Source organism: Trichosurus vulpecula, chromosome 4 (genome assembly GCF_011100635.1).
Source record: "Trichosurus vulpecula isolate mTriVul1 chromosome 4, mTriVul1.pri, whole genome shotgun sequence".
NCBI classification, from domain to species: domain Eukaryota; kingdom Metazoa; phylum Chordata; class Mammalia; order Diprotodontia; family Phalangeridae; genus Trichosurus; species Trichosurus vulpecula.
The window spans coordinates 224,503,068-224,516,194 of record NC_050576.1 but is presented as its reverse complement, the minus strand read 5'-3'; the positions used below and the strand labels follow the sequence as shown (position 1 = coordinate 224,516,194).

The window sequence follows — 13,127 nt, the reverse complement described above, 5'->3', positions numbered from 1 at the left end:
AAAGACATTTCTTGCTCTGTGTTCTCTCAGAATTGATCCATAAACCTGTGCTAATTAGAATAGAAGGAAGCAGCTAGGTGATACAGTGAATAGAGCACTGGCCCTGGAGTCAGGAGGACATGAGTTCAAAACCGACCTCAGACACTTGACATTTATGAGCTATGTGACCTTGGGCAAGTCACTTAACCCCAACTGCCTTGCCCTCCCTGCTCCAAAAAAAAAAAAAAACAACTCATGATTAGAATAGAAGAATAGAATAGAAGAGATCAATGTAGAATGTTTAGAGCTGGGGGAGTCTTTATCAGTTGGATTATCAATCCAAGCAATCCTCCCATTCCCTTTCCCCCACATTATACCAGAAGGGAAGTGACTTGACTAAGGTCATATAGCTTTTCACTGGGGTAATGAGTGCTAAAACCTAGGTCTCCTGGCTTTTCTGGTCATTTCACCTACATTTGCTTCTATTTGGCTTTGTGATTATTCTCTGGTTGTTTCATGGACCTGCCCTGGCCCCCCCGTATGTCCCTTTGTCTCTCTATGTATTCATCTCTGACTTTATGCATCTCTCACCCTTTCTCTATCATCTGTGTTTCTCTGTCTTTGTCTGTATTCATGTCTATCTGTCTCTCTGTCTTTGTCTCTTTCTTTCTGTCTCTGTCTCTTTCTGTGTCTGTGTCTCTCTGTGTGTCTTTCTGTCTCTCTGTGCCTCTCTGTCTCTCTGTGTCTGTCTGTCTGTCTCTTTCTCTCTCTCTCTCTCTCATCAACTGAGCTGAGCCCCAGACCCTAACATTACCAGTCTGGCTACAATCTTGGAAGAGAAATTCTCACAAATTCTTTCTACTCTGTGCCCCCACCCAAGGACATGGGTACTCTAGTACCAATTACTCTAGTAATGTCATTATTTAGTTTGTCTTATTCTCCCCCAAAAAGGGTTCAGGTCCCCTCAAAGCACTCGGGGTTACACAACATTGAACAAAAGATAAATTTCATTGAACCCAACAGAAAAAGCAGAACTCATCCAGAAAACTAGCCTTCCTTACCTGGAGGGTATTGAATGACCTTTCCTTCTTTTATTGGAGGGGGAAAGGCAGGACAAATGGGGTTAAGTGACTTGCCCAAGGTCACACAGCTAGTAAGTGTGTCAAGTGTCTGAGGCCAAATTTGAACTCAGGTCCTCTTGACTCCAGGGCCAGTGCTATACTCACTGCGCCACCTAGCTGCCCCATGACCTTTCCTTCTGATGAATTCCTCCTTTCTAGGTTGCTACTCACTAAATATAATTCCTGCTATGGATACCTATTCCCCCTAAGGGCAAATGGATCATTCTTTATCTTCACTTCCATCTTTGCTTGTCAAGGTTCCAAAATTCTTGCCTCTCAACTCTCTTCACCGCTCCAATTTCCTTTCCCTCATCTTTAGCTGGCACTAGCCATTCGTATACAGTAGAGGTTGAACAGATATGCAAGATTCTCTTTATGTCTGTGAGTCAATTTGTCCTTTTAAAGATGGAAGCTACATCAACAAAACAATGAAGTCCCAGAACAAGAAAATTTGTTTCTCCTCTTTGCATGTACTGAGGCATGCCCATTACATTTACAACTCCTCCAGTACCTATTAAAGTGCTGGATACACATTAGGTGTTCAATGAATGTATGCTGACTGACTGATTAAATAATTAATGGAATGAATTAAATTATTTGCTGCCCACCAAGATTGCAAACCTTAGATGACTAAAAATGGCAGTGGCGTGGAATAGATTGTAAAGTTGGAAGAGAAGGTTCAGGGCAAGAGAAGATAATTATCTAGTAGCCTTGGGGGAAAAAACCAACCAGAATTAATAGCATGGGACTAACAGTGAGTTGAATATTAAGAAGAATATAGTCAACACAAAGGCAGAGAGAAGGAACTATCTTGGTTTGTTGGAGAAAAAGTTCCTTAACTGAGACACCTGGTGCCCTGGACAGGTTCGCAGAAAGGAAAACCACGAACCAGGGTAGGGAATTGTGATGGATAGCAATTTAGCAAAGGTCATTAAAGGCAAAAACATAACTGATATGATCAACAGAGCTTACTTCAGACCACTCAAACAGAAAGAGGAAAATTGAGAGTTTGAGAAATAGACCTCAAGCCTGGCAAGGAAGCATGGGACAACTACGACGAGGGACTTCAGTTATACATACATCTGCTAGAGTTTTTTCATTCTGCCAAAAGTAGAACAGCTAACAATTTACTGACTTGCCTTGATGATAAATTCATCCTTTAAAAGGTAGAGGAGCCAACAAGGAGAGTTTATGTTCTGGATTTGGTTGTAAAAATTACAGGAACCTGGAAAGTGACCATTCAATTTTAGAACCTAGGACAGAAAAGGGCTTCACTGTAGGACCTTTCAGGCAAGATGAACCCATCCATTCATCCATTAATCAACAAGCATTTATTCAGAACCTAATATGTGCCAGATTTATTCTTGATTTCCTTGATTCCCTCAGCTGGAAATGATCATTGCTTCCTTGAAACATGCATAGCACTTATATTCCATTCTGTGTTAAAAGTATTGGACTAGATGAACTCCATGTTCCCTTGCAGCTCTAACTTTCTGTGATATCGTGGTTTTCTGATTCTGTATTGTATTACATTGCATATTTGTGGAGTCCCTCCCTCACACACCCTACTCCCCACCAGACTATAAGAATTATGGGGGGGGGCGGGGCAAGAGCCAATTTTTAAAAATCTTCCTAGGACAGTATGTTTGCCTATAGTTGGTGCTTAATTGATGGTAATTCAGTGAGCTAGATAAGAGACCCTACTATTATCTGTATCACTATCATTGTAGCAATGGAGATCCCTACTGGAAGGATATGTGGACATAGGAGAAAGAGTAAGGCAACCTCATCTCCGATCTCTGGCTATGTGAATTTTCATAGTCATTTCACCTCTTGTTTTTCTCATCTGCAAAAGTAGAATAATTTATTATAATAATAATGAGGAAGATGAGGAGGAGGATAAAGTTCCTTTTTCTAGCTCTAAGAAAACTTATGTTATGGTTCTACCTAGACCCTCCCCCACCCCCAATTCAACTCCTTCTGGAGACTGAATTCATGATAACTTTCGACGATTGCCTAAGTGAATAGAACTTAAGAATGCATCTGATCCAGTCCCAACCCTGCTCAAATTTTGCTGAGCTTCATAACAGTAAAAATGAGAAAACTCTAATCTTGCTACTCAGATAGCATTAAGACATCTGTCAAAAGAAGCAAACCAGCAGAACTTTGCAATCTGAATTTGAGTGACTCAGTCTGAGAGGCAGACAGATCCTATTTTCCCAACCTACTTAATGGAAGAGAGAAAATGTCACTTGCTCTAGGATTTCCTTGCCAGCCTCTACTTCTCCTATTCTCATGCTCATTTGTTCCCTTTCTGCTTCCTCAAATAAATGCCAAGCACCCTAAGGAATTGCCTACTGGCACATCCTTCTCCCGGATACTTCCCAAAGCAAGTCTCTTAACTATTTCTGTTTTCTCAGGTGAGATGGACCATTACTTGGTCATGCATCAGCTGCGATGTAATGGGGTGTTGGAGGGCATTCGAATTTGCAGGAAAGGATTCCCCAGCAGGATCCTCTATGCAGACTTTAAACAACGGTATGCATCCTTTTTCCTTGATCTTATGATTTTTCTTTTTTGTTTTGTTTTAAATTTATTTACTTAACATATTTAGTTTTCAGCATTGATTTTCACAAGAGTTTGAATTACAAATTTTCTCCCCATTTCTACCCTTCCCCCACTCCAAGATGACGTATATTCTGGTTGCCCTGTTCCCCAGTCAGCCCTCCCTTCTGTCACCCCACTCCCCTCCCGTCCCCTATTCTCTTTCTTTCTTGTAGGGCAAGATAAATTTCTACGCCCCATTGCCTGTGTATCTTATTTTCTAGTTGCATGCAAAAACTTTTTTTTTGTTTTTGAACATCTGTTTTTAAAACCTTGAGTTCCAAATTCTCTCCCCTCTTCCCTTCCCACCCACCCTCCCTAAGAAGTCAAGCAATTCAACATAGGCCACATGTGTATCATTATGTATAACCCTTCCACAATACTCATGTTGTGAAAGACTAACTATATTTTGCTCCTTCCCAACCCATCCCCCTTTATTGAATTTTCTCCCTTGACCCTGTCCCCTTTCCAAAGTGTTTGTTTTTTATTACCTCCACCCCCATCTGCCCTCCCCTCCATCATCCCCCCCTTTTTTTATCTTCTTCCCTCTTCTTTCCTGTGGGGTAAGATACCCAATTGAGTATGTATGGTATTCCCTCCTCAGGCCAAATTTGATGAGAGCAAGATTCACTCATTCCCCCCTCACCTGCCCTCTCCCCTCCTCCCATAGAACTGCTTCCTCTTGCCACCTTTATGCGAGATAATCCACCCCATTCTATCTCTCCCTATCTCCCTCTCTCAGTATGTTACTCTCTCATCCCTTAATTTCATTTATTTCTTTTAGATATCTTCCCTTCATCTTCAACTCACCCTATGTCTGCTCTCTCTCTTTTACATATATATATATACATATATAAACACACACACATATATATATACACATAATACACATACACATAGATATATACATACAAACACATTCACTTATATATATATACATTAACATATATATATATGGATATTCCCTTCAACTACCCTAATACTGAGGTCTCATGAATCATACTCATCATCTTCCATGTAGGAATGTAAACAAAACAGTTCAACTTTAGTAAGTCCCTTGCAATTTCCGTTTCTTGTTTACCTTTTCATGCTTCTCTTGATTCTTGTGTTTGAAAGTCAAATTTTCTATTCAGCTCTGGTCTTTTCGCTGAGAAAGCCTGAAAGTCCTCTATTTTATTGAAAATCCATATTTTGCCTTGGAGCATGATACTCAGTTTTGCTGGGTAGGTGATTCTAGGTTTTAATCCTAGCTCCATTGACCTCCGGAATATCGTATTTTAAGCCCTTCAATCTCTTAATGTAGAGGCTGCCAGATCTTGGGTTATTCTGATTGGGTTTCCACAATACTCAAATTGTTTCTTTCTGGCTGCTTAGCAGTATTTTCTCCTTGATCTGGGAGCTCTGGAATTTGGCAACAATATTCCTAGGAGATTTCTTTTTGGGATCTATTTGAGGAGGCGATCGAGTGGATTCTTTCAATTTCTATTTTGCCCCTGTGGCTCTAGAATATCAGGGCAGTTCTCCTTGATAATTTCCTTGAAAGATGATATCTAAGCTCTTTTTTTGATCATGGACTTTCAGGTAGTCCAATAATTTTTAAATTATCTCTCCTGGATCTATTTTCCAGGTCAGTGGTTTTTCCAATGAGATATTTCACATTGTCTTCCATTTTTTCATTCCTTTGGTTCTGTTTTATAATATCTTGATTTCTCATAAAGTCACTAGCTTCCACTTGCTCCAATCTAATTTTTAAGGTACTATTTTCTTCAGTGGTCCGTTGGACCTCCTTTTCCATTTGGCTAATTCTGCCTTTCAAGGCATTCTCCTCATTGGCTTTTTGGAGCTCTTTTGCCATTTGAGTTAGTCTATTTTTTAAGGTGTTGTTTTCTTCAGTGCATTTTTCAGTATTTTTTTGGGTCTCCTTTAGCAAATCATTGACTTGTTTTTCATGGTTTTCTCGCATCCTTCTCATTTCTCTTCCCAATTTTTCCTCTACTTCTCTAACTTGCTTTTCCAAATCCTTTTTGGGCTCTTCCATGGCCTGAGACCAGTTCATGTTTTTCTTGGAGGCTTTTGGTGTAGGCTCTTGCACTTTGTTGACTTCTTTAGGCTGTATGTTTTGGTCTTCTTTGTCACCAAAGAAAGAATCCAAAGTCTGAGACTGAATCTGGGTGTGTTTTCGCTGTCTGGCCATATTCCCAACCAACTTGACCCTTGAGTTTTTCAGCGGGGTATGACTGCTTGTAGACTAAAGAGTTTTATGTTCCACGTTTGGGGGGGATGCTCCAGCTCTGCCACACCAGCACTCCTCCTTCCCCAAGAACCCCCAACCTGGACTGGGCTTAGATCTTCAGCAGGCTGTGCACTCCTGCTCTGATCTGCCACTTAATTCCTCCCACCAGGTGGGCATGGGGCCAGAAGCAACAGCAGCTGTAGCTGCCTCACCTCCACTGTCCCAGGGGGTGGTGGCCGAACCGCGAACTTCTTCCACTCCCGCAGCTTTTCCCACTAACCTTCTCCGCTGTCCTTGGTGTTTGTGGGTTGAGAAGTCTGGTAACTGCCGCAGCTCACTGATTCAGGGCACTAGGTCCTGCTCTGCCCAGCTCCTGGTCTGGTTGGTCTGAGCTGCTCACGCTGGGCTCTGCTCTGCTCCACTCTCAGCTCCCAGGTCCATGTGGGATAGACCTCACCCAGAGACCATCCAGGCTGTCCTGGGCTGGAGCCCTGCTTCCCTCTGCTGTTTTGTGGGTTCTGCAGTTCTAGAATTGATTCAGAGCCATTTTTTTATAGGTTTTTGGAGGGACTCGGCAGGGAGCTCACGCTAGTCCCTTCATTTCCAGCTGCCATCTTGGCTCCGCCCCTACTCATCTGATCTTATGATTTTTCTAAATTCAATCAGACTTTCCCTTTTACAATCTCTAGAAATACTCCTTAGGCATGGAGCTGAAAGAAGATTCAAAGGCTGCTCCTGTTTTCTTTAACTGATTCTTGTTATGGATACATTGATCCACCTGAATCTAATGGCTCAGGATCAAGCATTGCAGGCTCCCCAAAATAGCAGTTCCCAGAGCACGGGACATTCTGATGTAGCTCTGATCTCAAATATCTTTCAGCCCAAAACAGTGTACCTTAAATTCTGATGCCGCCCAGTTTCCATGAGACACAGCTCAGGAGATAGAAGCATCTATGTAGCTAAGGTAATGCTCACCTGTACATATCTCTTCCTGACTACCTCACTTCATCTTTGTGAAGAAAGCAATTTGTAAACTACAAAGAATTACATAAATATGAGCTGTTATTATTACATGGTTATAGGGAACATACAACATTAGAAAGACAATTATCATATAAATCATATGTACAGCAGGAAAACCAACATGATTATATCAATAGATGAAAAAAGTCTTTAACAAAATACTGTACTTATTTATGAAAAAAATATTTAAATAGGAGAGGTATAAAAGGACCCTTTCCATAATAAAAGTATATGTCTAAAACCAAAAGCTAACATTATTTATAATAAACAAATACTACAGAGTTTTCTAATAAATAGGACAGCAATGCAAAGCTGCCCTCTTCTCCCCTCTATTATTTGGCATAGTTTTAAAGGTGCTAGAACTAGAACAATAAGAAAAGGGAAAGGAATTACATACATTATTGCTGGCAGAAAGAGGAGGTAAAAATTAACCTTATTTGCAAGATTGGAATGATGTTTTACTTAGAAAACTCCAGAAAGTCAGCAAATAAACTAATTTAAAGAATTAATGGCTCCTGGAATGCAGGGATACAAACCATATCTATCATTTTTATGTAGCAAAATAAAAACCAAGAAGCAATGATATAAAAAGAAAATTCATTCAAAAAAGCTATATTTATAAAATATCTGGAAGTCAATCTGCCAAAATAATCAATACTTATATAAATAAAATTGTAAAACATTTTACAGAAATAAAGCAAGGCTTATATAATTGGAGGGGTGCTATTCATTCCTCATGGTAGAGCTATTTCAGCATAATAGAAATGATGATACTACCCAAATTAACTTATAGATTTAGTGGCATGCCAATCAAGTGACCAAGAGGTTACTTAAAATAGGCAAAATAACAGCAAATTTCATTGGGAGGAACAAAAGTCTCGAATCTCAGTGAAACACTAAGGATAACGAGGAGGGAAGTACACGTGTAGGCCCCAAACTATACTGTAAAGCAGTAATCATAAAAATCTTTTTTGTATGGGTTAGAAAGGAGAGAAGTAGGTCAATGGAACAGATTGGATGAGTAAGAATCAGCAACAACAGGCCTCAAAAGCCTCGTGTTCAATTAGCCCAAGAATATAAACTACTAGGGGAAGGACGAGAACGAGAGAAAACTGGTAAGTATTTAATTAACCAAATAATATTATTGTTTAACAATAATTAGTATCAATAACAATAGTCCTGGTGGACATAATAATAAACCTTGTGTTTTTATGGAATTTTTAACATTTTCCAAGTATTTTCACTATTATCTCAATTTGGTTGAAGAAAATGAGACCCAGAGAAACTAAGAGACTTGCTCAAGGCTATTTAAATTATTTAGCAGGGCCAGGACTGACTATCACCTGAGTATATTGATTTCCCCACTCCCCATATGGTAGTTTTCCCATGTAGCCAATGGAATTGGTTTTGATGAAAACCTTATGAACTGATACAACTTACCAGACTTCATAAGATGGCCCTATGGTCCAGAGGATGTCCAATTGTCTACTATACACTGACACAAATAGATGTTTGGCAAAGATCAATTTTTTTGTCCCTTCTTAAACTACCATCCATGAGCATACATTTATAAGTTTCTCTGGCTTCTTATGAAAAATCAAGCTGGTGGGAAACCTTGGGACCTGAACGGAAGGTTTTCACAAACACTGAGCCAGCAGAACTGTCTCAGAGCTATTGTGGTTACAGGGAATCTGATTATGGCCTTGTACTCCTCCTTTCCAGGACTGACCTGTGGCTTCTTTCCTGGTACAGGTACAGGATCCTCAACGCCAGTGCTATCCCTGAAGGGCAATTTATTGACAGCAAGAATGCCTCTGAAAAGCTTCTTTCTTCCATCGATGTGGATCATGAACAATATAGATTTGGTCACACCAAGGTTAGAACCACTACTACCTCTAAAGCACTACTGAAAACAGCTGTAATACAACACTCCAGAAGACTGTTTATTGACTCAAATATGCTTGTGTGGGTCTTCCTGGCTGCCACCATTAGAAAACACATTGTGCCCTTCTGTGCAGTCTAGGTAAAAGGAGCTGCCTTTATAGCCTGAAGCCCACACAGAGTGCGCCGCAGTGAAAAAGAATACTGACTCCAGTCAGAAGACTTAGGGGCAAACACTGTCTCTAATGTTTATTCCATGTGTAACCGTGGGCAATCTTATCCTTCCTGGGCTTCTGTAAAATTAAGAGTTTAGACTAGGGGGCCTGAGAGGTCCCTTCCAGCTCTACATATATTATCTTGTGTAAGTGACACTGGCAAATGAAGAAACTAGAAACTATACTCAAAGACATAGTTAAACCATATAGGAAAGACACATATATTATCTTGTGTAAGGGACACTGGCAAAGGAAGAAATTAGAAACTATACTCAAAGACATAGTTGAACCATATAGGAAAGACACATATATTATCTTGTCTAAGGGACACTGGCAAAGGAAGAAACTAGAAACTATACTCAAAGACACAGTTAAACCATATAGGAAAGACACAGTAATTTTCACATACGAGTGTCAGAAAAAGAAAAGTAATAAAAGAAAAAAGCGAGAAATCAAAGAGAAGTGAGCTGTGTAAGTAGTGACATCTTGGAAGAAGCTGGGGACCAGGTAGAGCTATCCCCTTGGAGAATCAAAAGAGCGCCCTAGGAAGCAATTCAGCCTGAACCAGAGCTAGGCCTCAGGAAACCAAAGAGAATGAATTCCTACCTCAGGGACAGAGGGGTGAATGAGGGAAAGAAAAGAAGACAGGGGCTGTTGAAAAGAGTGGTGCAGATGAGCAAAGTAATGGAATTCTCTAATCAAAATGCACCAACGGGTGGCTAGGTGGCGCAGTGAGTAGAGCACTGGCCTTGGAGTCAGGAGGACCTGAGTTCAAATCCTGCTGCAGACACTTGACACATGTACTTGCTGTGTGACCTTGGGCAAGTCACTTAACCCCAATTGCCCTGCCTTCCCCCCTCAAAAAAAATGCACTAACGAATTAGGAAAGATAGCAGAGAGGGGAACTAAGTCAACACATGCCTGAGAGTACACTGTTAGCTCCCAGCTCAAAAGAAAGAATAGAACCCTGTGATTAGCGACATGATGAACAATGACTTTTATTTACTGCCCTCATTACAGGTGTTTTTCAAAGCTGGTCTTCTGGGGTTGTTGGAAGAGATGAGAGACGAGAAGTTAGTGATTCTCATCACCCGTACCCAGGCTCTGTGCAGAGGCTACCTAATGCGAGTGGAATTAAAGAAGATGGTAGCAAGGAGGTAAGGGGGCCCTTGTTCTTCTCAGCTGAAAATATTTCTTCTCAGTAAATGATTTGTCACCATTTGCTTTGGGCCTTAGAAATTTGTGCCTCAAGGCATTAACTGCTTTATAGCTCAGGTGTTTATTCTTAATATTAGCAGAGGATCTCTTTCTCTCTCTTTCTCTCTCTCTCTCTTTTTTCCTCTCCCTCTCTCTCTTTTCCTCTCCCTCTCTCCTCTTTCTCTCTCTCTCTCTTTCTCTCTCTCTCTCTCTCTCTCTCCCTTTCCCTCTCCCTCTCCCTCTCTCCCTCTTTCTTTCCCCTCTCTCTCTTTCCCTTTCCCTCTCTCTCTCTCCTTCCTTTCAAAATCTGGCCAGACTATCTCCCTGAGTCTGTAACTTTGGCTATAAGCTCACTCCAATTTAACAAATATCCAGTAAGGATTTATTCTGTGCAAGGCATTTTATAAGAGTTAAGAATATAAAGATGAAATAAGATACAATTCCAGAACTGAAGGAGGCTACAGCCCTTCCTACATATTCTACAAGGGTACAGCATGGTTGAGAAGGCAATGTTGTTCTTGGGGGAAATGGATGCAACAAGCATTACTCAGTTCCATTAAGCTCTGTCCTAATTAATTTACAGAGATTCCATCTTTTGCATCCAGTACAACATTCGAGCATTCATGAATGTCAAGCATTGGCCCTGGATGAATCTATTCTTCAAAATCAAACCCCTTCTCAAGAGTGCAGAAGCTGAGAAGGAGATGGCCACCATGAAGCAAGACTTTGAGAAAGCCAAGGAAGACTTAGCCAAATCTGAAGCTAAAAGGAAAGAGCTGGAGGAGAAAATGGTCTCCTTGCTACAGGAAAAGAATGATCTTCAGCTTCAGGTCCAGTCTGTAAGTAGCTTCTGATGGGAGAGAGGAAAGAGCAAAGGGTAGATAGGGCAGAGTTTGGGGGTCCACAGGGTTATCGTGAATGTTTGTAGGGAGTGAGATAAATGGGACAGGAAACACCTGAGGTCCAAACGCTGCTGTAATAAAGAGGTCTAACTACAGATGAAGGTGAATTTTATCCCCTGCCGCCTCCTCTAAAAATAGACTCAACATATGCTAGGTTCTGTATTTTGAGCAGCAATTACTCCTATCAAAGATACCATGGTGCCACCCAGTGGTCATATCCTATAATGGCGCCTCGGAGCCTCCTGCTGAAAATCCAAATATAGCTTTCCCTTGCCATAAAAGTTAATTTCTTTTCCCTTCAAAACATTTCCCCATGGCTAGCCATTATGAAGATATGTTCTGAGAGGGGCAAAACAGTCTCTTGAATGTAATAAAATCACTTAATAATGCAAGAGCCCTTTTAAAATGTTTAGAGGAAATGAGATAACTTTTCTGATAAAACATTAGCAATAATTAGCAATGTTCCTTGAGAGAATTTGTGTTTTCCTGAATTCCTTAAGTGTGCCTTGCTTATTTCAGTTGCCCCAGACACACAAGCAAGCTATCTGCTCCCTATTGGCAGCACTGATGTCTCCCTCATCTGATGTAACTGTCATCCCACTTTTTTGTTTTTCATAGTCTAACTTGTATAAACAAGTTATTTGTGTGCGTGCCTTACTTCCCCTACTAGTATGTGAGCCACCAGAGATCTGGGGCCATGTCTTATCACCCTGTGCATCTTCCCCACAGCATTTAGCATAGGATGTTGCACATTATAAGCACCTAACAAATGACTGTTGAGTTAAATGATTAATTTTGACGTTTATTTTTTAATTTAATAGTTTACCACTATGTGCCAGGTGTTGTGCTAAGTGCAGGGGGTACAAAAACAAAAAAAGAAGCAATTCTGCCCTCAAGTGGCTTACATTCTATTGAAGGAATGAAAGCACCTAGAATTGCCCGAGACCGCACTTAAGTGCTGTTCTCTTTCATATCATGCCTAGATCATGCCCTACCTTATCCGAGCTATCACGTATCTTAAGCTTTTAGAAAAAAAGATAACCAGTGCCTTCTGTGGCACTGGAATGGAGATAACCGTGGAAATTTTCTTCCAGGAAACTGAAAATCTGATGAATGCCGAAGAGAGATGTGAGGGGCTAATTAAGAGCAAGATCCAACTGGAAGCTAAAATTAAAGAGCTAAGTGAGAGACTGGAGGAGGAGGAAGACACAAATTCTGAATTAGTTGCCAAGAAAAGGAAATTGGAAGATGAATGCTCATCGCTCAAGAAAGACATCGATGACCTAGAACTGACCCTGACTAAAGTAGAAAAAGAGAAGCACGCAACAGAGAACAAGGTGGAACCATCACGCTAGGAAAAATCTCTCCGCATGAGACACTCCCTGGTAGCCATATGGCAAGGAAGGAGTTGAAACAGGGAGTACACTTGTTTCAGCCATAGAGATACAGGAAAAAGGGTAGAAAGGACAACTGGAGTCCCCAAAGGCCCATTCTGTTACTCATCCTTGGTCTGGGATGCCATTCCAAAACCCTCCACTTCCGGCATTGAAACAGAATAGTGACATGGCAACAACACCAAAGTTTTACTTGAGACAAAGAGCATCCAACACACCGCTATCCATAACTGTAACTTGGTATTTAAAAAAAGTGATCGTTTACTTAGTTATATAACACACTGCAAAAGCCCAAGGAACGAAGGAAGGAAAAAAGCATTTATTAAGCACCTACTGTGTGTCGGCACGGTGTTAAGTGCTTTACGAATATTTCATTTGGTCCTGACAATAGCCCCGGGAGCTAGTGCTATTATTATCCTCATTTTACTGATGAGGAAACTGAGGCAAACAGAGGCTAAGCGACTTGCCCAGGGTTACACCTCTAGTAAATGTATAAGGCCAGATTTGAACCCAGGTTTTCCTAACTCCAAGACCAGTGCTCACTCAGCAGCCTACTGTGCTTCCTAACTGCCAATATA

General features: G+C 40.9%; 1 protein-coding gene across 1 annotated transcript in view; it reads left to right on the top strand.

The window, feature by feature from the left end:
* The window catches only part of LOC118847029 (myosin-13), a 76,964-nt gene that overhangs the window by 29,773 nt on the left and 34,064 nt on the right, over positions 1-13,127 (top strand). Inside the window, exons 17-21 of the mRNA XM_036755662.1 lie at positions 3,521-3,638; positions 8,713-8,836; positions 10,077-10,213; positions 10,837-11,092; positions 12,250-12,492. Coding sequence (XP_036611557.1) covers positions 3,521-3,638; positions 8,713-8,836; positions 10,077-10,213; positions 10,837-11,092; positions 12,250-12,492 — 878 coding nt within the window. The remainder of the gene's footprint in view (positions 1-3,520; positions 3,639-8,712; positions 8,837-10,076; positions 10,214-10,836; positions 11,093-12,249; positions 12,493-13,127) is intronic.